At 40.4% G+C, this 25,749-nt stretch overlaps 2 protein-coding genes across 2 annotated transcripts; one reads left to right on the forward strand and one right to left on the reverse strand.

The window, feature by feature from the left end:
• Positions 1-66: 66 nt before the first annotated feature.
• LOC119649268 (signal recognition particle subunit SRP68) lies at positions 67-7,449 on the forward strand. The gene is made up of 4 exons (XM_038051357.1): positions 67-228; positions 390-637; positions 698-799; positions 6,002-7,449. The coding sequence occupies exons 1-4, from the start codon at positions 123-125 to the stop codon at positions 7,346-7,348; spliced, it is 1,803 nt and encodes a 600-aa protein (XP_037907285.1). The 5' UTR covers positions 67-122; the 3' UTR covers positions 7,349-7,449.
• A 54-nt stretch (positions 7,450-7,503) lies between these two features.
• On the reverse strand, positions 7,504-24,175 carry LOC119649270 (hsp90 co-chaperone Cdc37). Its single transcript, XM_038051359.1, has 4 exons — positions 23,997-24,175; positions 8,704-8,907; positions 7,974-8,630; positions 7,504-7,918 (listed from the first exon to the last, which is right to left on the reverse strand). The coding sequence occupies exons 1-4, from the start codon at positions 24,027-24,029 to the stop codon at positions 7,685-7,687; spliced, it is 1,128 nt and encodes a 375-aa protein (XP_037907287.1). The 5' UTR covers positions 24,030-24,175; the 3' UTR covers positions 7,504-7,684.
• Positions 24,176-25,749: the final 1,574 nt, after the last annotated feature.

A 25,749-nucleotide genomic window follows, 5' to 3' on the forward strand; every position in this document is an offset into this window, starting at 1 on the left:
TCATTAACTGCATTCGGGATGCATAGCACTTCGGATAACCATTGCCATCAAGACCAAGGCACATTTGACATCTTACAGTCATAGTGACGTTAAAAATTAATCTGCCAACACGACTTGGAAACATGGTGGAAGATACGGCTGCCAATCCGCCTTCGAACAATCCAAAAGCGGAAGAAACTAAAGAAGTCGAGCAAGTACAGGATGCCCAGAAGATATATTCCATTGAGAGTATCCTTTTCAACTGTTAATTCATATTAATTGCCCTGCGACACATAACCCATCACTTTCTACTGTCATGGTGGGGAGTTTACATTGCACCCACAACAGAGTGCTATTTTCTACTTCAGATAACAGTGCCAACTTGATTTTCCTTAACTGATTTTAAATAGTTCTCCGACTGATTAGGGACTCTCAACAGCAGCACGGCCTGAGGCATGGGGACTATCAGCGCTACCGCGGGTATTGCACTCGTCGAGTCAGGCGACTGCGGAAGGCGCTAAAGTTGCCGCAAGGGGACAAAAGGCACTTCAAGAAACGTGACGTGACCATCGCCAATCTCACGGGCAAGGGAGCAGACGAACGTTTCATTCATATTCCCTTGATTATGGCGGAGCGGGCCTGGTCGTATGCTATGCAGGTAGGAGGGCTTGGTTTCATCCAACACATTCCAAGAATTATAAATTTTGTACTTTCCCAGCTACGTCAAGAGGCCAATACCGAGCCAAGGAAGAAGTTTCACTTAGTCGGGAAACTGCGGAAGGCGTGCATCTATTCACTGCAACTTCAGGCTTTGTGTAATGTAAGTAGGAATGTTTGATACTTTATCGCTTAGACAACGTTTATGCGAGAAGGTGCAGAGAAGAATGAATTTGGGGACCCTTTTTTCAGTAAATATCTATTATTTGAGTCCAAATATACATGGGAAGCTTCGAATATATCTTTCCTTAAGACGAGGGTATGATTTACATAATTCCATGCCATTGCTGGGAGTTTAAGTTGTTTCTTTGAATAAAAAACGAATTTTCATAAGAGACTACGCTGCGATCAACATTAATTTAACTGTGGAAGAAGGAGGGCTGGCGCAAACATCTCTCTGAGTTCCAGGAGGTTAATTTTTTTCAGCCTCTTGAATTTACTGTGCGATGAAATTCTCTTAGCCTCCATTGGAATGACCCTTCGATCTCACGAAATGTTTACAAGTGAGACGCCCAATATTTCCCACTATTTTCCTAATCTCCAAGTTTTTATGGAGATTAAACATAAATAAAAAATTCAAACCCGTTTCCGTTTACTTTCCTAAAAACTTATTTTTTGCAAATATGTATATTTCGGCGACTGCTTGTCGATTTCCTTAGTGATTGGCTTGATCCTCGTTGAGTAATTAATCTTTTGGAGCTTTATAAGTTTCTAGACTTTCGGCCGCGCCTGATTTCTTTTGTAGCGGTGCTAATTACTTCCAGAGACTTGTAATTTGTAATTACGTTTCTTTTCTACTGAATTTATTTACGCCCTAAAAGTTAACTATTTGCTAGAGGGTTAAGTAGAGCCTCACTCGGTACAAAGGACAGTCTGCTCATAGCTCTCACTTTGTGACCACCACAATGAGAAGCAGGATCGATATTAGATTTAAATAAATAAATCAAATATAAAAAACAGCTTTCATTCAAGTTTCTATCAACCTAACCTGGCAATTCCCGAATTTCTTCCGCACCGCATTTTTTTTTCTCCCGGTTTTGCGCCAAGGTCCACCAATTCGATATCCCTAAAAGCTGTCTGGCGTCCTGACCTACGCCATCGCTCCATCTCAGGCAGGGTCTGTCTCGTCTTCTTTTTCTACCATAGATATTGCATTTATAGACGTTCTGGGCTGGATCATCCTGATCCATACAAATTAATTGACCCGCCCACCGCAATCTGTCGAGCGGATTTCCACAAACAGAATGTTGTGGTATCGCTCATAGATTTCGTCGTTATGTAGGCTACGGAATAGTCCATCCTCACGTAGGGAGCCAAAAATTCTTCGGAGGATTCTTCTCTCGAACGCGGCCAAGAGTTCGCAATTTTTCTTGCTAAGAACCCAAGTTTCCGAGGAATACATGAGGACTGGCAAGATCATTCTTGTAAAGTAACAGCTTTGAGACTTTCGAGGGAAACAGGTTTTGTTAGTTGAAATAGGGTCTGTTGGCTGCCAACAACCGTACGCGTATTTCATCGTCATAACTGTTATCGGTTGTGATTTTCGATAGGAGAAATTATCAACGATCTCAAAGTTGTAGTCTTCTATCTTCATTGTTTTCGTTTCACCAGTGCGATTCGATGTTGTTCGTTCTTTTGATTTTGGCGCTGACGTTGCCACCATATACTTCGTCTTGCCTTCACTAATGTGTAGCCCAAGATCTTGCGCCGCATGCTCGATCTGGATGAAGGTAGACTGTACATCTCGGGTCTTTCTTCCCATGATGTCGATATCGTCAGCATAGGCCAATAGTTTGGTGGACCTAAAGAGTATCGTAACTCCCGCATTTACCTCTGCATGACGGATCACTTTCTCCAGGGCTAGGTTAAAGAAGACGTTGTTGGTGGCGAATGGTCTTGAGAGTGATCCTGCTGCTTTTATCTGGCCTCGCACATTGATCAGGGTCAGCCTAGTCAGTCTTATTAATTTCGTCGGGATACCGAATTCTCTCATAGCAGTGTACAGTTTTACCCTGGCTATGCTATCATAGGCGGCTTTAAAGTCGATGAAAAGATGTTGCAACTAATGTCCATATTCCAACATGGAAAAACCATCGCTTGCCGCAAAGAGAAAATCTGATCTGTTGCTGATTTGCCTTGAGTGAAGCCTCTTTGGTATGGGCTAATGATGTTCTGGGCGTATGGGGCTATTCGACCTAGCAAGATAGAGGAGAATATCTTATAGATGGTACTCTGCAACGTGATACCCCTATAATTGCTGCACTGCGCAATATCTCCCTTTTTAGATATGAGACAGGTAATGTCTCGTTGCCAGTCGTCAGGCATTGATTCGCTGGCCCCTACTTTGAGCATCAGTTGATGAACCACATGGTTTAATTGGTCGCCTCCAATTAACCAATTCGGCTGTAATTCCATCGGCTCCTGGCGACTTATGGTTTTTACGTCGATGAATTGCACGGACTGTTTCTTCTATGCGGTGGTGGCAGCATTTGTCCGTCGTCTTCAGTTAGCGAGACCTCCAACTCGCCGATATTTTGGTTGTTGAGCAGTTCATCAAAATACTCAATCCATCGCTCCAATATGCCCATTCTGTCGGAAATTAGATTATCTTCTTTGTCTCGGCAGGATGAGCATCGAGGTGTAGGGCTTCATCGTACTAACTTGTTGGTAAAACTTGCGTACTTTTCTAGTTCACAGACTTGTTGGTTCTTCCAGGCTTCCTTTTTTCGCACACGAATTCGTTTTGCACTAAGTGTTGTCGTAGAGCATACCAGATAAGTTTGTGTGGCACACATTCAAACGCCTTCTCTAGATCCAGAAATGCAATGTAAAGAGGGCGATGGTTCTCACGGTGTTTCTCTATGGGTAGCCGCGCAGCTTGCTTTGCGTCAGTAATTCCACAATTCTTGACAAACTCGGATTGATTGACGGTTTTTTCAACGATTTGGCGAACACCGTTGTCAAGAATGCGTTCAAAGATCTTCAGGGTATTGGACAGCAATGGGATCGAAAGTAAATTTGAATATTCTGCTGGACTACCTTCCTTTTTCCATATTGGAACTGTGGTGCTTTTTTGCCAGTCATATGGTGTTCTACCTTGCCGAAAAACCTGATTGAAAAACTCACAGCCACAGTCTCGGGTCCCAACTTTTCGCTTTCCAAAGCTCAGATGCAATATCATCAGGACCTGTTGCTTTCTTTGCCTCCCAATTGGCATTCTTGTAAATTTTCCAGGGGTCCAGTGTTTTATTGTCGAAGAACTTATGGTTGATTTGAAGATCGTCATTCCAAAGCGAAGTATCTCCATTGATGAACCGCTTTCCTGGCTTGGTGATCCCGAGGGTTGCGTAGGCCGCTTCTTGAATATTCGTAATGGTTGCTAATTGTGTAAGTGAGCTCATTTCTTCTTTTTATTCTTACGAAATCTTTACCATTTAGTACGTGGCGGGCCAATGTGTTCTACATGTGTAGACGGCAAGACGGCAATCAATAGCTGATGTTGATTTGCGATGATCTCATAAGGAACGGCTCCTTAAAACATCGGCGTCTTATGAGAATATTGTCGATTTTCGTTTTACTGTTGCCACTATAATGTATATGTAGCAAATATATATATATGTAGGAAAATGAGGCGATCATTTGATGAACTATTTGTTCATAACTACAAGGTAATGAATGTCCGCAAAATCTACTATACGATTACCACCCTCATTGTGTGCTCCAAACCCTTTTCCTACATGGCATCTGTTGCCATCTGCCTTTTCACCCAATTGACTATTAAGGTTGCCCACAATGACGATATAGTCATCAGCATGTGTCTAATGAGATGATGAATGGTCAACTGAACACATTTTTATTTACCTGAGCTAACAAAACAATCTTAACCTTCTGCCAAGAGCTAACATCTATACCCTATAAATAATTCCAGATATTTTATATCCTCCTCTAATGTTGCAGTTCCTGCTCTTTTAGCTGGTAACCTCTGTTCTGTGTTTTAATTCCTTTTACAACCTGTCACTTGTTCTCGGATAGTGTACCTCCAATTTTCGAGTTGATGAAAGATCCATCACATCACAGTTTTCACAGCCTTGAAGACTCTGTTTCGTCTTTCAATTCCTCACAGTATGTTCCAAACGTATTTTCAAGGACATTTATCCCGTTCTTTAATAATAATCCTATTCCATGCGAAAATAGAAAGATGAAAAGAATGCTGCCATTTTTTTTGTGGTAGAATCAAGTTGTTGGGAGAGCATTGCATATTTGTCTTATATTTTCCATTTGTTTCGAACAGAGTCGTAGAGAGTCGGAACCAGGGTGAAAATCATGCGAACCCCTTTATTATCACCTTAGTTTTAGCTATTTCGCGACCCCCAAAATAATTCGGATTCTGTACAAAATCACTGTCTCTATCAGTTCTGAGCACCCGAAAAGTACACCGCATACCTTGTGTATTCATCATTATCGCCGCACGGATCATGTTGTCGTTTTGCAACCAGTAGTTCCCCTCGGGCACAAACTTCTTGTGGTGGAGTTGCCTGCCCCAATTTTCTACTGCACAACAGTATCCAAACATGAAGGTGAAATCAAAGGATGTTAATTTTTCAAGTGCTAAGAAGTCCCAGATTTTGAGTCGAATCGCGACTAAGTAATCAAGTCGCGGCCGGGGTCTGCATTTTGGAAGCCTCACCAAATTCATGTTCCCAATGCAAAAATCTGTGGAAAGCATACTCTCCACTTCAATGGAAAGCGTCCACTTAGTGTCTATGGTGACTACACCATCAAGATGCAGTAGACTCTTCAGTTAGCGGTAACACGCGCAAGAAGCATAAGATTAGGGTGTCTATGTCCGTGAGACCTACAAGAAGTGAAGTAAATTATCTGCATTCGGAAGATGTTAGAGTTGATTAGAGATTGCCGAGTGAAGTCTCACTGACGATAAAAGCTCAACTAAAAACTCTAAACCATAGACTTATAGAGTATTTTGAAGAAGGTTGGCATATTACGAGACGAATGCGGTAAAACAATTCCACGGTGGAACTAAGAAACGCAAAAATCAGAAGTTCAACCAGACGACTTCTGAATCGTTCTTATTAAAACAACAAAAACGAAGATTAATTCAGGAACTTACAGCGTAAATATGAGGCCCGTACAAAAATTGTAGATACGCTTGGAACATGCTGTGTCTCAGATTCTGTCATTAAACGATTAAAAACATTCACAAATCTCTTAAGTACAGGTCGCAGAGCTATCTACTCTCAAATATTTTTCAATTTGTTAGAAATCTAACGCTTTTATTTCTTTGCAGACTGATGCGTTCGACGCTCGTACGAAGCTTGAAGCAGAAGCTTACGTCGCCTGGATGCATGGCACACTTCATTTTGAATTGTCCCTCTGGAAATCAGCAGCCGAGAGTTTTAAGAAAGCTCAAGTCATTTACGAGAACCTGGCGCAAGCGCTCCCGGAGGAGGAGCAAGGTATATACAGATCGAAGGTTGACGAGCTAACTCCAAGCTTGCGTTATTGTGCTTACAATATTGGCGATGGAGGTGGATCTATTGATGATTTATTGGAGCTACGCGCACGAGGGTTACTTGAAAACCTGGATATCTTGGTGGCCCAAACTAAGACGCAAAGCAGCGAAGCTCTTCAAACAACTGAGTGGCGTGGTCGTAAAGTCACTGTTCGGCCGGAACGCGTTCGTCTTTTCTTACTAAGTCTACAAGAGCTTGACAAGAGTTTGGAAAAAGCTAAAACTGAAGATGCTAAGATTGAGATAATTGAAAACATCCTCATGGACTGTAAGGATGCAATTTCTGCTGTTAAGGATGAGATCAAACAGGATCCGAAGCTCCGAGTTGCTGCTGTTGGTCAAACAGTCTCGGGCATCCAATATCTATTGGCCTATCTGTCCTACATTCGTCTTAGCCGAACTTTAGAGCGAAATTTGTGCCTAGTGGCACAGGCCAAGGCCAACTTGGATGATCCAAACGACAAGGGCAAAGTGATTGAAGGCAAACGTGTCCGGCCGCAGGACTTAACTCGACTATTTGAAATCATTTTGCAAAACATTTCGGAAATGCAACAAATTAGCGGAATGGAGGAGGATTCCAGCTACCAAAATGAAATAGAAAATCTGGCGGTTGCTTTCAAGGCATTCCGTTGTTATTATATTGCTTTGACTTTAGTCGGAATGAAGCGGTGGAAGGAGGCTGTGGCCATGTACGAACGATCAAAGAAATATGCATCTGACGCTTTGAAAACGAAACTCACGGAATTCAATTTGAAGGATGGCTTGGAGAAACTTATCGCGACAATTGACGGATGCAAATTCTCTGCACACGCTTATAGTGTCTTGGAGAGCGACAATAGCGAAGATTCTGTATTCACGTCTCGGTCGCAGAAGTCATCCAAACCGCTTTTCGAACGACTCTCGCAATATAAAGAAGACCAATCGCTTAACACGAAGAATCCAAATGTTTACAAAATGACACCCGAAATGCAGCCGATCCCGTGCAAACCACTATTTTTCGATTTGGCTCTCAATCATGTCGAATTCCCATCGTTGGACGATAAACTTGAGTCGCCCGGAGCGAAGAAGGCGGGAATTTCTGGATTCGTCAAAGGTTTCCTCGGCTGGGGTGGCAGCAAGTAGATCCTTCACTGACGATTCCAATCTTTACAAAAGAACAATTTCTTACTTTTCATGCATTTGTATTGTTAACATCTAGCAAATAAATGGCCATTTATCCGGGAGTTGTCCTTGTTTACATTGATTTAATCCTTTTTTTGTCAGGAAAACACGATCCGTATTATAATTGAAACTTTGTTTAGACTGCATTAAAGTATACAACGTGTGCATATGTACAAAAACGCATGATTGAATCTTTGTCAAAAGATGAATAATGAAAATGACTTGATGAGTGCCACATGCGTTCTACGGCGGAAGATGTGCCAGACGCAATAAACGATCATATTCTCGTGTAGCTTTCTAGTCCACATCTTCTATTTTGGCAGCTGTTTCCGCTTTGAAGTCCCCCCGATTATCGGCTTTCTCTTCTGCCCCATCTTCAGTTTCTACGTTTGACTTTGCGTTCGCATCTGGCACCCATAAACCGGAATCGACGCAGCGTTTCATATGATACCGTGCCTCTTCCTCTGGAAGTTTCGTGATGGCTTCCTGTAACATTTGAATATCGCGACTTTCGAAGCACTTTTTCAGCTCCTAAAACAAAATCCGTGAAAATTACAGTTGAATTTCTAGAACAAAAAAAACTTACTTCTGGCAAAGTTTCGAAGACTTCGACCGGATCTAATCCGCCAGGTCCCAGCCGGGCTTTCCGTTCTTCCTCCTCTTGTTCGGCTATGGCTTCTTGGAGCTTCTCTTCCGCACGTCGTTCGATTCGCTTTTTAAATTCTTGTATTTCGTTATCGAACTGATCCTTGTATTCGACAACGGCATTCTGAATTTTCGCGAAAAATGAACTAACACAGGCACGGGGATCTACGTCTAGTTGTTTCGACAGTTCCAGGATATATTGCATACAAATACATTGGTGAGCAACATGCGACATCAATTCATGCTTTTTCTCCATTTCGAGGTTTATGCACCAGATAACCAAGTAATTTGCGGTATCCTCGCACACTAAGTGATTGTGTTCCATGAGAAAACGCTTGGAATCGTCGTACTTCCGCAGCATTCCAAATTGTTTCAACAGGGCCTCGTTGTCCTTCATAAATTTCTTCGAACGCTTCTCTCGCTCCTCTTCGGATAAGGTTTCAGCAGACCGTGGAGCAGGCTTGTTCAGCAGTGTTTTCTCGAAACCTGGTTTGCTGATTGTATCCACATTCCAAGGCGTTTTCTTCTCTTTTTTGCGGAACTCGTCTTCCTCGTCTTGCAGTTTTTTCGCCTCGATTTCCAAGTTTTTTAGAGCTTTCTGCAGAAGGAAAAGGTTAGTCAAATCAGTATGGATAGGATGTGTTGAGATTTGGCCACGACCACAACTTTACCTGCAATTCTTCGGCATCACCGTCTCCACTTTTTAGCTTTTCTTTAATTTCTTTCATCTTAGTCGTATTTGTTTGCTTTTGCTTCTCAAATTCCTGCCGTTCTTTCTCAAATTGTTCCATACGCTCGACTCGCGCTTGGTGACGCCATCGAAATAATGATGGAGTATCGATGTTGGGATGGGTCTCGTCTTCATCGTCTGAAATCTGGGGAAGAAAGGCATCACTAAAATAAGACTCTCTTTCTTTCCATAAGTGACAATTTATTCCAAATCAGATAAATATTTAAGCGATAGAAATAATTTTGATTGATAATGTCAACGAAGTGGAAATTGAGTTTGTCAGCGAAGAATACAGCCAGGTCTTGAAAGGAAGTCAGTAATTATAGGGGTTGTCCACGAAGAAAGTAGGAAAAGGATGATGAGGAGGATTTAGACAAATAGCACACCCAGTGGCATTTGCTAATATTTAATGTGAGTTTGCTAACCAAGCACCAAGGGACAAGAGTGCCTAGGTTGGACTGCGAAGGAGGGCAATCAGGCGGAAACGAGACAGCGGGAAACAATTGAAGTCGTCTGCGTAAAGCAAAAACCCGCAAGAGAGGATGGACGGGAGGAAACCGAAAGCTTAACGCTTCAGATGTAAAAGGTTTTGTATTTCCCTATATGAGGAGCATAACGTAGTTCTCCATTGGCTGATAGCATTGAGCCAAGATATTTAAATCGTTCAATTCTGGGCAGGTTACTGCCATTGCCAGAACTGAGCGGTTTAAATATCTCGAGTCAATGCTATCAGCCAATGGAGAAGAGCGTAATGAAATTGCTTCACGCAATAACGAAACCTGAATGAAGTGGCATTCCAAAACTGGTGCTCTTTGTGATCGACGTATCAGCGCACGTCCCAAATCTAAAATTTACCGCAATGTCGTCCGTCTGCCGCTCTCTATAGTTCTGAGTGTTGGCCGACTACAAAAGACAATGAACGGCGTCTTGCGGTAATGGGGACGAAGATGTTGCATTATACTGGTGTGTGACACATTTTGATCACGTCTGAAATAAGAATATCCATGATCAACATGGGTTTGCACCGATCGTGGGAAAACTTCGAGAGAGGCGTTTTCGATGGTGTGGTCACGTAATTCACGCCAACGAGAATTCACTTACCAATATTGGTCTGAACATCGACGTCAATGGTAAGCAACCAAAAAGCCGGCCGAAACAACGGTGGCTGATACGCTGGATGGGGATTTAAAGGCCTCGCGATTACATCCTGATCAGGCATTTGATAAAATAAAATGACGAAATGGATCACGACGAGCCAATCCCGCTTGTGAACGGGACAAAGGCTGAAGAAAAAGATGTAAGGAGCGACGAGTGCACGACAGCTTCGTGTCACATAGCTAAAAATTCCATTGCGCTCTATTTTTTAGAAAGCGATTTAAATAAATCATTTGATGGAAACCCCTGTATTGATAATAGTCATCCTCATTCGCTTCACCCTCTGAGTTTAATATTATTAGCAAATGCCAAGAACGTAACCTACATCAAATATAAAAAAAAAGGCTGGGGAAAATTGGATTCTTCTTGAATGGAATTTTAATATTTCACTCGAATGTCAATTATTCTCATTAATTATGAAGTCAGCATCTTATTTGTATGGCTTAGGATGCTGTTAGTTCGCACGAAATTAATAAGTTTGAATTGCTATAACTTTGACACTAATAGTTGGATTTTTATGAACCTTGGCATGTGGATGCATGAGGCTGTCTCTAGGTCGGCGCAAAATTTAGTACACCGAGGATGAACAAGGGCAGTTTTTTGGTCAATTTCTAAAAGATGATAATATACTATTAGTAAATTTATTCGAGCAGATATCGGAATGGGACATATCTCGAAGATTAGATTTCACATAAGTGTTTTATACAAAACCTTAGAAAGGGCTTCAGATAAGTAGATTCTCAATAAATGCGACTTTAATATTTCACGCGAATGTCAATTATTCCGGGTAATTATGACGTCAGCATCTTATTTGCATGGCTTTGGGAGCAGTTAATTCGCGAGAAATTGCAAAGTTTGAACTGCTATAACTTTGGCGTTAATGGCCACATTTCCACGAAATTTAGCATGTATATATGAAATATTGTCCTCTATGCTGGTGCAATTCGGGAGTCCTAGCATGAATTTGAGGGGGGTTTTTCAGTAAATTTCTAAAAGTTAGTAATATACTATTAGAAAGCTTATTTGAATGGATATCGGAATAGGACATATTTTGAGGCCTATATTTGAACTAAGCGCATCACCCTGATTTTTTTTTCGAATTTCTAGGTTGGGTAGTTTCCGAAAATGAGTCCTGTCTCACTTTAAGTGCACACACTTTGACTCCTTACTCACGCACCTTGCAATTCATGCCAAAACTAATGTCAGTTTCGGAAAGCACAAATCGAGACCTTTCATTTGATACCCTACACGACTATATCCGGTGAAAAAAAAATGTTGAATCTCCCTTTGCATGTATGGGGAGCCCCCTTTTAAACTCCACCTAAATTTATGCCAAGCTGTATACGTGGGATTTCATAGTTCCCATCTGTGCACCAAATTTCGTTTGGATGAGTTTAGCCGTTTTGGAGAAAAGTGAATGTGACAGACAGACAGGCAGATAGACATTGATCGATTTTAATAAGGTTTTGTTTTACACAAAACCTTAAAAAAAGGAATAGTAAGGGACCAAAAATAGAGCCTCCAGAAACGCCAGAACAGTTAGAAAAGGAACAGGGTGAGCAAACATGAAAAGAAACTGCATGAACGGTCCAATAGATAGGAGTAGTCATTAGATGATTGAGGAGGGGAAGTTGAATAGAGTAAGTCTATTGAAACAGATATCGAAATGGGGTATATTTTATTGAAATATTGGCACAGAATCTATTTAATGAAAACACAATTGTTCTTTCTGTCTATTATTAATTTTATTATTCTTTTCTATTAAGCAAGGAGTGACTTATTTACTTCAGAAAGGTCTATCGAAGACTAAACTTATTGAACAAAACTAGCAGATATGTAACTATATGTACCACAAGCATTTATCTAACTCATTTTACATGCACACTTGTATAAACAGTAAAAGAATGAGTTCCGGACTTTATCTCTTTTCTAAGAAAAGGTTTATTAGGGTACAGTAATAAAAGTAGAAAAGAATTAGTTTTTGTTGAAATGTAAATGATAATATTTCAACACTGCCCCTCAAAAACTAATCGTGTGAAATGTAATGTTTTAAATTCTAAGAATTTATCATATCAAAAATGCTAGAGTCACTCCTTTGTATGTTCGTTCTGGGAAAATTACAAAATACCTGTAGTCCAACATTTGTTGCAAGGATTAGGAAAACCCAGTCAAAACCTAATCAGACCACTCACTTAAAGTACCTTATATTACTCCAAGCCGATCGCGGTTCTGAGCTCCTTAAACTTGATTGCTGATACGGGCTTCGTTAGAATATCTGCCTGCTGATTATCTGTTGAAATATAACTAACTTTGATTATTTTTCTTTCTATTTGTTCCCTAGAAAAATGATACTTAATATCAATGTGTTTCGATCTCTTGTGATTGGTCGGATTATTTGCTATGCTGATACAATTAACATTATCTTCATATATTATAATTGGTTCTGGGATATGGAGATTGATACTTTCTGATAAAGATTTCAACCATAATGCTTCTCTAACTGCTTCGAATAAAGCCATATACTCTGCTTCTGTAGAAGAAGCTGCTACTGATTTTTGTCTTCTAGTATTCCACGCTATTGTACAATTTTCAAATAATTTGAATAGATATCCAGTGGTACTTTTTCTATCTGTATTAGCATCTCCACCCCAATCAGAATCTACAAACCCTATTAATATATTAGTATAATTGTTTCTTGTATATGTTAATTTAATGTTAGTGGACCCTCTTAAATATCTTAATACTCTCTTCAAATATTTCCACAACTCTTGATTATTGTTATTCATGTATCTGCTCAAAATATTAACAGCTACACTCAAGTCAGGTCGTGTACATACCATTACATACATTAAGCATCCAATTAGATTTGTAGAAGGTGCATTGTAGTTCTCTTCTAAACTAAGAGCTTCATAGTTTAATTTACTTTCGAGTGGAGTGGAAACCGCTTTACAATCTTGCATATTAAATTTCTTCAGAATTGTTTCTATATATGCACTCTGATCTAAAGTAATTTCTTCACCATTCCCAGTAACTTTTATTCCCAAAAATAACTTTATTTCTTTCAAATCAACCATTGAGAATCTATTCATCAAATAAGTTTTAAAATTATTTAATGTATCAATATCAGCAGTCACAATCACAAGATCGTCAACATACAGTACTACATATATATTTTTCGAAATATCTTTTCTGTCTAAAATATAAATACACCTATCAACAGGTGCACTACGAAAACCTCTTTCTTTTAAAGCAAGATCGAACTCTTCAAACCAGCTTCTTGCTGCTTGTTTCAAACCGTATAGGGATTTATTCAGTTTACAAACTAAATTCTCTTTACATGATATTCCTTGTGGAACTTTCATATAAACTTCTTCTTTTAATTTGCCATTTAAGAAGGCTGTCTTTACATCCATATGATGAATTAGTAGATTAAATTGATTGGCGAATGCAATCATGAATCGGAAACTAGAAATTCTTGCAACAGGTGCGAAGGTTTCATTATAATCTACCAAGTATTGCTGACTAAAACCTTTTGCAACAAGGCGTGCTTTATATTTTAATGGATTTCCAAATTCGTCATTTTTTATTGTAAAAACCCATTTACAATCAACAATATTTTTATTTTCTGGTCTTGGTACTAAAGTCCAAGTTTTATTAATTGAAAGAGAATTTAGTTCTTCCCTGATTGCTTCCTTCCATTTATCTTTATCATCACTATCTTTAATTTGATTATATGAAGTTGGAATTTTGCAAATTACTGATTGAGCGCATAAAATATGATCATCATTTATATTATCTTCACTATAATTTACCAATGGCTTACACTTAATTCGATCACTTCTCCTTGGTTCATTAGGAATTTTTTTATCACTATCAGATGAATTCGGACTATTATTCTCTTTTATAGAAGTTTCATTTTCATTTTTTTCACTCATGGGATCTGTCACATCTGATTTACTATTATCAGATTTTTCACGGTCAACCACTGATTTTGACTGAATACCAGCGGAATCAGTTTCTACTTGCACATTATTTTTATCTGATATATTTTCAGATACTTGACCTTCTACTGATTTTGACTTTTTGTCAGAAACATCAGTTTTATCTTCAGAGTTTCTTTTATTAACTCCTTCACATTTCGCAATAGGTCTTGATCTTATAAGATCAAGTTCATCAACAATTACATCTCTTACTATTGCATACTTTTCTCTTTCAACATCCCATACTTTGTAACCATTTGGCTCGTATCCAACTAATATTCCCTTCCAAGACTTATCATCAAACTTTGTTCTACTGTTTTTGTTATGTACAAAAACAGTAGAACCAAATATCTTCAAATATTTTATTTGTGGCTTTTTACCATGCCACATTTCATATGGTGTCTTGGTTTGTTTTAGGGCTCCAGTTGGAGTGATATTTATTAAATAGGTAGCAGTGAGAACTGCATCACCCCAGAAAATTTTATCCATCCAAGCACTAATTATCATGGATCGAGCCTTTTCGGTTATCGTTCTTACCATTCGTTCCGAAACACCATTCAACTGTGGCGCTCGCGGAACTGTCAAATGATAAGTAATAACTTTTTCACAACAATAGTCCTTCATTTCATTTGATAGATATTCTCCTCCATTATCACTATATAAATTTACTAATTTTAAATCAAAATGTGCTTCACTTTTTGCCACAAAGTCTTTAAAAACCAGGAAAACGTCGGATTTATGTGCAATCGTGTATGACACACAATAATGTGTATATTCATCAACAAATAACACAAAATAATTTTTGTTGTTTATAGCCGTAGGAGATATTGGACCGCAAACATCAGAATGAATAATAAACAATGGTCTTTTTACATGACTTTTATCCTTTTCTTTATTAAATGGTAGCTTGGCTTGCTTACCTTTAATGCAAGCTTCACACAAGTCATCACTAGGATTTATGTTACAAATTTGATCTAAATCATAAATCATTTGTTTATTTTTCAATTCTACAAACTTTTGTTTGCCTATATGTCCTAATCGTTGATGCCACAGGCTATAATTGACTTTTGTAACATTGAAAGCGATCAATATTTTCTGTCTTACAAATTCCAACTTTAAAATTCAATTTCAAAATACTGTTAAAATGCTCACCTGTCATCAAGGTCTTACCACCTTTTTGAACAACGACACCACGTTCATTAAAAATTATCGTCATTCCAGCTGCTTGCATTTTTGTTACAGATAATAGATTGTATGGAACTTCCGGACAGTACAAAACATCCTTTAATTCTCCTTGTATCCCTATTTTGCTGATTACGTTCAGTTTGCCTCTCTTAGTTGCTGTTATAAATGATCCAATCTTTGCCACAGATAATTTCAACGGATGTTGAAGATGCTCAAAGTCTTTTGCTAAATCTTCTCTATTTATTATGTGGTCGGATGCACCAGAATCGATGACAAATTCTATTTCATTCTTCACGTGGTCACTCTCATAATTATCACCAATCATAAATGCGAATCCCGAAGCGTAAGCATTCTTTGCTGATGATTCACTTTTCTTATCCATAGTTTCATTCTTTTTATCGAACTTCGATTTAGAGTTTTTATAATAATAGCAGTCCTTTTTGATGTGCCCTTTCCTTCCACAATGGTGACATTCAAATTTTCTTGTATTTTTAGGGAATTTTAATTTATTAATTTTATTATTATGTCTGTTAAAGTCGCTTTTATTCATAGCACCTTTCTTTTTTTGTATGACACATTTTCAACATGGAGCACTTGTTCACATAAATTTCGTCCCTCATTCGTTAATTTAACTTCATGGTCCAACAGTCGTGTTTTAACGAAAGCTAGACTTAAGCTATCATCTGATAATGTCTCTATTGCAGTTATCACACCATCATACGAATTCGGTAATGACAACAGCAAATGTGCAACTTTATCAGTTTCATCTAATTTTGCGCCAGCCGCCAACATGTCGCGAATAATGTCGTCGAAATTAGTGAAATGTTTTATCAGTTTTGTATCACCTTGCAACTTTAAAGAGAGTAACTTCTTTCTTAAAGCCAATTGGGTTGCGACACTTTTTCGTTCGTATATTGCATCCAAGTCACTTATTATTTCTTTTGTCGTATGTTCTTCCTTTGCAAAACTCAAAAAGGAATCACTTAAATATTCTACTATTACACTTTTTGCAGTCCTTTCTGCAATTTTCCACTCTTCGGTTATTTCATCTGGAACTTCACTGTCTACAACTTGCACAACATTTAGTTCGGTTAATAAGGCGCGAATTCGAAATTTCCAGACACTATATTTTTCACCGTCAAAGGGTTTAATGTTTCTTTTCGCACTAACACGATCCATAACTACCTATATGTTATTGTTTTTCAATTTTCACAGAATCCACTATTCTTCACTGTCTTTGTATTGTTCAAAATTACTTTTCAAAACCGAAACTAATTCACAACGTGTACTGGGCCCATAACCTATTGAAATATTGGCACAGAATCTATTTAATGAAAACACAATTGTTCTTTCTGTCTATTATTAATTTTATTATTCTTTTCTATTAAGCAAGGAGTGACTTACTTACTTCAGAAAGGTCTATCGAAGACTAAACTTATTGAACAAAACTAGCAGATATGTAACTATATGTACCACAAGCATTTATCTAACTCATTTTACATGCACACTTGTATAAACAGTAAAAGAATGAGTTCCGGACTTTATCTCTTTTCTAAGAAAAGGTTTATTAGGGTACAGTAATAAAAGTAGAAAAGAATTAGTTTTTGTTGAAATGTAAATGATAATATTTCAACATATTTTAAGGCCTAAATTTTTTTCAGATTCTTGGATTGGGTAGTTTCCGAAAATAAATTTCGTCTCACTTTGAGTTTGTACACTTTAACCTCTCATAAACATTTTGAAATGTGCAATGTGTGATAGTACTAACTGAAACCTTTCATTTAATTTCATTTCATAGATGCATTAAATGAAAAAAATATTTTTGCATCCCACCTTTGCATATATGGGGAGCCGCCCTTTAAACTCCATGTAAATTTTTGCCATTCACTGTATGCGTGGTATTTCAGCCGTTTCGAAGAAAAGAGTTTTGTTTTACCCAAAACCTTAGAAAAGGGGGCTATTTTGCTTAAGTACAAATGTTCCATCTTCACGGATTGGGTGTAGCCTTTGGCATTAATCGAATAAATTATTGCCATCAATATTTAGATGTATGGTCTGTAGGGCCGTACATTATTTGCGCCCAGAGCCCGCCTCAAGGTCAGTTGGGTTTCAATTGATTGGCAATGTGCAATCAACTAAATTCACTACATCGAACTACCTATTATTAAGATATTTAAAGATTCATCAGTATACATTTGTCGAACATCTAATGTAACTCCACGCACGAGTGGCCCAGGCAGTACTGCTTCTGCTCCAACGATGTGTGGGAAGGTGCGCGACGAACCCTGAAAAGGATCTCTGAGCTGCCATCGTTCAAAAAGTGCTTCCTCTGATTTCCAGAAGAAAACGGTAATGGGGATGTTGCTAGGCAGCAAAACAGGAGAGAGATCCGATAGACCGAGAACTGTCCTTACTATTTGCATTCCCGAACCAGATATTAAGATTCGGAAACAATCGGCCTACCGCCTCTACTACGTACTTGAAACCTTCACGTTACAAGTGGCTGCGACTGCACTTATCAGTCGCCGGATCAATAGCTGAAGGCATGGGTTGCTGATACGATAGTTAGGGGCTTAAACTTCCGACATGCTGACCTGTTGTATGCCAATGGAAGTGATACTCCTGCATGATAGTCTCAGAAGAACTCCAGGCTCATTTAGTTAACGACCTATGTCATGCCGACACCACGACGGCCAAAATAACTATAAAAAATCAACAAGAGATAAAGAGATTCTATGGTGCTCTGCATATTTCCCCTACGAAGCAGAACAAGTTCCTAGTGGAACATTCATCAGACCTACCAAAATGCCAAAAGTAAAAGTATGGGGGTAATAGCATGATGTGATGTCAACACAAACCACATATACTGGGGAAGTCACCATATCTAATAGGAACTGATCTGCAGATCCTCAATTTGAACCCACTTTCTTCAACGTGGTCAGGCGAGAGGTCATCGATATCACCTTAGAATCCCCTGACATTGTGGCTCTTATCGGAGAGTGGAAATTATGAAACAATATCACATTCTCGGATCACAGGCGCATTGTTTTCTTAATAAGCATGGATCTACCTCCGACAACTCTACTTCGGAATCCGCGGAAGACAGATTGGGCGACGTATAAAATAGAACGAGTCACAATTCCTGGGCTTTCGCATCAAATCCATTGCTGGAATTAAGAAGACGCGTGAGAGAAGCTTAGGAAGAAAGCGACTCCACTCCACTCCAATGCTCGTAACTCGGATTTGGCAAAACAGAGAACGACAAGCGTGCTCTGAAGTCTGATTCAGACGCTGACTAGAATCGGTATAAACAGGCACAGAAAGCTCTAAAAAGGCCATAAAATCGGTTAAGCGATTGTAATATATCAACACAGGTGCATTTGCGAAAAGACTACTTCCCTTGAGGCAACAAAAAGCTGAAGCGGATCCTTGTTAAAGATCGTGGCCAGAAGCTGGATTATTCACGTTCACAGAGCGGGAGATACGCAGAAAGCGATAAAGAAGTGGCAAATCTATCTCGGAAACGACAGGTGCAACTTTATTGGTACCGAAACGTCAACAACGCCTCGGATAGGGACTGACCTCACGGTAACAATCTTGGGCTATCGAAAACGGACTATGATTAGTTTCTGGGATGTGTGCACGCTCCTCGCTAACGGTGGCTAGAGTGCTCAGAATGCTCGCTTTCTCCAACTGGAGCGGGAATTCCAGCGATATAAGCCGGACATTCTGGGTGCAAGTAAAGTAGGACAGTGTGACTCTAGAGAGTACTCCACTCCCTCTAGCGGCCAAGTGATTTTTTACTCTGGAAAGCCAAGTGGTAGCAGACGCAACTATGATGTCGGGTTGCTTTTAATTTCTACCGCAAGGCGCGCTCTCTTGATCTGGGAGCCGGTTTCTGACAGATTTCTAACTGTGAGATTCCGGTCCAGATTAAGGAGCATCACAATTGGACAATGCTACGCACCAACGGAGACTTCCCTTTAAAGTGGAGGAGGATGGTTTCTACGAGCAATTAAACGCAATTCACGGAAGCCTCCCTAAAGGTAACATTGTGATCGTGATAGGTGATTTGAATCCCAAATTGGTGTTTGGCAATACCTTGCTCGGACATGTGATGGAGAAATACGGTCTTGACGACCGTAACGGTAATGGTGGAGGGGTTCGTAGATTTCTGAAAATTCCGTCGTCTCGTCATCAGTGGTACATTTTTCCAACACAGAGCCTACCATACGGTCAGTTGGGTTTCAAATGACCGACGCCGTACGAGCAATTAGATCGACCACTTCGCGATCAGCAGTAGATTAGGCCGCCATCAAAAGTACTTTTTTCTCGGGTGTCAGGTCGTCGGCCACGCGAAGGGGTGTCATAAGATTTGGCTGACTGCGGAATCGTGGAAGTGGATCCATGGACGGAAGGGATTGAAGGTTCTACTGACGGCTACGAACGATGGCGACCGTGACTTGCTCGAAATCCGTTAGCGAACGAAATCTCGAGAAGTTCAACCTAGTGTACGCCGTGGTAAGAGAGAATATGCTATTGCGCCGATCAGCGCAAGATGCCGCAAATCGCAATGATTTCAGAAACGTATATTGCATCACCAAAAAACTTGCATGTGGTCACAAACTTTTCACCGTTCCTGGGAAGGACGTCAACGGTCGACTTCTCATCCACAATGGTAAACAACTGAAAAATTTAAAGAACACTTCACTACAATTCTTACCCGTATCACATCCGGTGAAGTTCCTCCTCTTCTGGATGAAATGGCTAATCACCGTAACATGCGGATACAGACTGTTCCTTCAAGCAGAAGAGAAATCATTTCGTCCAAGAGTGCACCTCAACGGAGTAAAGCCGTTTTGCTCGACGATCTCCCCGCAGAGTTATTTATCGCTGCATCTGCAGTTACTGCTGATCAGCTGGTTCCACTCGCACAGAAATCTTGGGAATTCGAGACCTTTCCCAGAGAGTGGAAGAAGGGGATAGTCGTCACGGTCCCAAAGAAGAGACGCGTTTTGAGTGTGACAATCGGAGGGATATCTGCGTGCTCCCTGTCGTTGCAAAGATAATAACCAAAATAATTCTGGAACGCATCAAAGAACATTTCGGAAGTTTGATCGACAGAAATCAAGCTAGTTTCCGCTCGGGATCCTCCTGCATTATCCACATCAACACCCTGCGGATCATTTTCGGACCGTGCGCAGAAATTAGACCTCCGATGCACCTGCTCTTCATCGATTTTGAGAAAGCTTTTGATAGCGTGCACAGGGAGTATATCTGGAGTGTTGGACACAGGAGGGACGTTCCAGAGAAACTGTTAGCTATTATCAGAGCGACACCGAGGCAAAATCTCGGATGATTTTAAGGTTCAAAGAAGAATCGCAGGATTGCATATTATTCCTTATTGTCTTGTCCAGAGGACGGGGAGGAGTTCAATGGACAATGACAGCTTCCCTCGAGCATCCTAGACAACGCTGACGACATTTGTTTGCTCCCTCACTGGGATATGGACTTTGGCCGAATGGATCTGGATTTGGAAAGAGAGGCAAGTAGATTTCGATTGAAGATAAACACCAACCAAACCAAGATTCTCAGTCTGCCGGGTCTTCGCACTCTTCCTCATTAATGGGCAGAGCTTTAAAAGCGCCGATCAATTTGTATATCTACGATGCAGCCCGACGCACTAACAGCGATAGGTTCGGTTTCGCTGCCTGTCTATAAAACCTGGCAATGCAATTAACGCAACACCAAGATCAAATTGAGACTGTGGGAATGGGAGTAGCACATGGAAAATGAACTCCACTGTTACCCCAAGGTTTTAAGCTTTTGTGAATATCTGTCTGATCTTGTCATCGGAGTGCGCGGACCTGACATTATCTCAAAAGAAGAACTAAGTCGACCCACAGGCTTGCCACTCGTAAGCAGTGGATGTGTCACACTTTAAGGAGGGACGACAATTGCATTGCGGGCTACGATATGCAGTGGAATCCACTCCCATTCCCAAAATAGTCGACGATTTGGTCGCCAAGGACACTTGGGGCAGAACAGTAGAAGACGAAATTGGGAAGTTGTGGGGGGAGCTCAAGGGTGTGGTTAACGCGCTATATCCCACCAAGGAGTAAATAACAACCATATACATATAAATATAATACAAGTCTGCAAGTCCGGATAGCATCATTCCTGCGAATGATGCGAATCGTGAAGCTGATATTTATTCCCAAACTAAGAAAACCCACATATGCGGACGCAAAAGCTTCTGACCGATCAGTCTAACGTCCTTTCTATTAAAAGGACTAAAAAGACTAGTAGATCGGTTCATAGGGGGTATACATACATTCCTAAGTGGCCACTTCACTATAGGCAACACGCTTACTAGAAAGGCAAATTCACGCAGACAGCACTCCATGAGCTCACGGCAAAAATTGAAAAGGCAATGTTTGAAAAAGAATACCTCTTAGGCACTATCATCGATATCGAGGAAGCCTTCAATATCGCCTCACTCGTGGAAATTTGGATCAGTTAGATCTTTCACATTCTGGAATGGAGAAGTCACATACTGGTCGGGCAGGAGTCTATTGAAGCAGGATGTCTTCGGGGCTGCTCATAGGGAGGGGTTCCCTCTCCTCTGTAATGGCCCTGGTAATGGACACCTTGCTATGACTCCTGGAAGACACAAGGGTCCTCGCACTAGCATTTGCGGACGATCTAGGCGCAATTTTGCATGTAATCCACAGTTGTTGCCTCCACAACGGACTCACGGAAAACGCTAGGAAGACTGGACTAGTTATGTACACTAGGAATATCAGGTGAAGCAACTACACGCTACCCACCTTAACAGGGGCGGAAATTCTTCTTCTTTTTCTTCAGCCTTTGTCCCGTTCACAAGCGGAAATTCAGCCGGTACAAACAGAAATATCATATTTAGGAATGCATTTCGACTCCTAACTAACATGGAAGCACCATATCTTGACATAATATCAGAAATCGTGCAGATTGCTCAGGTGCTGCAGGACTGCGATAGGGAAAATCTGGGGACTTTCACCGAAACGGATTCGTTGGATGTATAACAAAAACCATTTTGATGTATGCTATCCTAAATCTACCCTTCGTTCAGTTGAAACATGGAAAAGAGTCAACAACAGTTCGATACTATTGGAGCGTTTAAAAGCGGCCAATCATACGATGATGCGTCCATATGGAAATTCCTTGATAAACATCCGATAGGTCTAACGTCGACCGATTATATGGTTTCCAGATTCCTTTTTGAAAAGCCATGCTCTGTCCCTTAAATCGCTTTTGGGATTAAAGACCTAATAATCTTCACCGACAGATCAGTCATGGAAGACGGATCAAGCGCAGGATTGTTCTCAGGTAATCCGATTATGGAAGTAGCCCTACCCTTGGACAAATGAAGACCATATTCCAGGGGGAGATGTATGCCATTTTATTGGCAACAGAAGAATGCTTTCGACGAAAATGGCAGGACCGCACCATTCGAATCAGTTCCCACATTCGGGCAGTGTTATCAGCACTAAACAACAACATAACAAACCAGTGGAGTGGAGTTGGCACCAGTTGCTGCTGAAACTTGACCGACTAAACGAAATAATTCTGATGTGGGTGTCAGAGCACTCAAATATTGCTGGTAATGAGGAAGCTGACAGGCTGGCACGCCAAGGGTCTGAATTCGCAGAGGTGGGGACAGAACCAACTTATGGCATCCGACATCCACTGTCAAGTCTACTCCGAAAGGTGAAATTGCAACGATTCATGCAGCCGAGTGGGTAAGTTTGAACTTCCGCCGACAGACGAAAATCCTTGCGCAAGTACCCGGGGTCCCTAGCTGCATACTTTCTTCACATCTCTCTGGAGACTTTTCCCAAATTCGCAAAAGCTTGCGAACACCGTAAGGGGGTAGTACAAAGGCCTAGTGCTCGGAGCTGCAGGACCCTCCATTAAACTAAATTAAATGTAACTCCAATTTCCTCTTTTTGACGACAAGCAACAGATTTGCATCAGACCTCGATTGACGTAGATAGTAAGAAAATTTTAGTGGCGGACTGTGAACGCTGGCAGAAGCGAGAATTATGGCAACTGAAACTAGATGTCTGCTACAGGAAAACAAGCGACACGGGCAGAGGAAAATTAGAGCGAGGGCGGCATTTGAAAGTAGAGAAAAGAGAGTGTGAACACTTTTAAGGAATGATTCTTCCCAGATGTCCAGAATTATGAACTGACTAGAATAGATGGCTTCTGGCTTTGCTGACGCGATACAAAGCCGCTACGAAGATGCGAAACACTGTTCCACTTTTTTCTAGAACATTTAGAGCTGTTTAGCGGAAGGAAGCCCGTCACATTACTTCTCTATGCATCTGAGTATTTTGAAACATTTCAATTTGCTTATGGAGCTTCTGCATTGAGGATAAAACCAACAATTTATCTTTCGCTAGTATAAAACTTTTACGACCCAAAAAGGTGAGCTCAATGCAGTCAAACTCAAGTTAAACATTGACTCATCGTCCGACGCCCTCACTTCCTGACTATTTCAGCTAATCTGTAGTTTTGCTTGACCTTTTTCCCGAATTGTATCTTTGCATTTAAAAGAGTGCTTCTAACTGCCTTTTATATCTTTCAGGGAACCTAAATTCCAAGAAAAATAAGGAAAACTGCGTTACTCAGTAAAACGTTTGCGAACCGAGGTGCAGTTTGCACCGATTCGCCTTTTCTTTTTTTACATATTATACATCCGCACAGCAACCCACAATCTCCTTCTGGCCACCCGTATTCGAAATACGCGATGCATTTAATTGAAATATTCACTTTTTCGTTTGAAAAACTTGAAACGTCAAAAACGTTGGAGCCGGGCTTCCCAAACATGTGCGAAGAAAACAACTAATTCCACTGAGATATTTACCTCGATGTCCTTCCATTTGCTGTAGTCCACCATTCTGCACGAACGCAAGGATTAATTACCAATTTTTCAACTTAACTTCAGAATTTTCACTTGGCCGACACTGATACAAGAGACGTTTTGTTTTCTCGCCGCAAGAACAAATCTGCCAATTGGCACTTGTGTTTACTACTCTAGAAAATTCGTTCAACTTGACGAAGACATTCAGACGGGAGCTGGATTCGAATGTCACATCCAGATGGCGTGTCAACCGTCGAGGAGTGTTTCCAACAAAACGGATTTTCCCTCCCAATTTTTGTTTCTCTGAAAGGACGGAGGATTTATGTTTTGCTTGGAACGCAATTATGGATTAGTGAATGAGCAGTGAGATCAGATCTGTGGGCTGGATATAGGTGAAGCCTGTCAATTAGGAGGTGAGTGTCAACGTGCGTTTCAAGTTAAATCAAATGTTGATGGTAACCAGCTTTTACTTTAAAGCCCTAGGTAATTCCCCATTTAGATTTTTTACTTAGTTACATTCATTTCAATCCGTACAGTACGTTACAGGCAGTCACTTAAGTGGTTAAATATGGTTTGGATACGCGAAGGTTTATGGCTTGGTGTAATGAATTTATTAAGGAAAAACTAGCCAAAAACCTTATCCGAATATCTATATCTAAAACTTACCTTACCTTATCTACAATGAGCAAAAGTGAAATCCAGATACCGTCGTACGAGATATAGTCAGCCAATTAACAAGTTGAACAGTTATTGCAATGCGATTTGGAGTTAAATATCCCGAAAGCCATATATTTACATTGAGTTATGAAAGAAAATGTAATAATTTTTCTGAGGGCTTCATACCATTATTATTTTATTAATTTGATGTTACACAGTAATATTATGGAAAACCAAAAAAGTGAACGTTTATCGCAGCCAAAAAAGGGAAAAACTTGGACACTTCGAGTTATTACTCCCTATTGGCTACACGTAATGCGACCGCTGCTCAGAAAGAGGTACCGTTATGTCTCGTGTTGTGTTTAGAAGTTCTGAACTTGCTGGCATATACGGCGAAGATTAATTTGTCCTAAGTATCGTGCTTTAAAGGGCCAAAAATGTGCAATGAGTAGCTACTCTGCGACTCAAATGACTTTTTCCTTAGCCTTTGCCTCGTTCACAAGTGATGTCGGTTCGTCGTCATTCGTTTCGCCATTTCACTTTGTCAAAAGCCTGATTTAGATGTAGTTCCGAGACCTTCAAGTCACCATTCAGCGCATCAAGCCATTGCTTCGACCGGCCTCTTGGTCGCTTACCATCGACTCCAATGTTCGGACCAATCTTGGCAAGTAAATTCTCGCTTCGCAATTTTTCCACGATCGGTGCATTTCGGATGTGATCAAAGCGTGTTACGCCACTAGTCCCACGCAACATCTTCGTCTCCATTACCGGAAAGCGCCGTTCATTGTCTTTTATAGTCGGCCAACACTCAGCACCATAGAGGACGCCAGAGCGGACAATACTGCGGTAAATTTCAAAATTTGAGATGTACGTTGATACTTCGATCACAAAGAACGGCAGTTGTTGAACGCCACTTCATCCAGGTTGCGCTAATGTGTGAAGTAATTATATAATGCAGTTCTCCATTGACTGGTAGCATTGATTCAAGATATTTAAATCGCTCAGTTCTGAACAGTGACAATGATAGTGCCTGTTTCATGGGGATCGATCGTCAAAAATTCAGTTTTATTCAGATTCAATCTGATACCATGTTGCATGA

Source organism: Hermetia illucens, chromosome 2, assembly GCF_905115235.1.
Source record: "Hermetia illucens chromosome 2, iHerIll2.2.curated.20191125, whole genome shotgun sequence".
In the NCBI taxonomy this organism is placed as follows: Eukaryota; Metazoa; Arthropoda; class Insecta; order Diptera; family Stratiomyidae; genus Hermetia; species Hermetia illucens.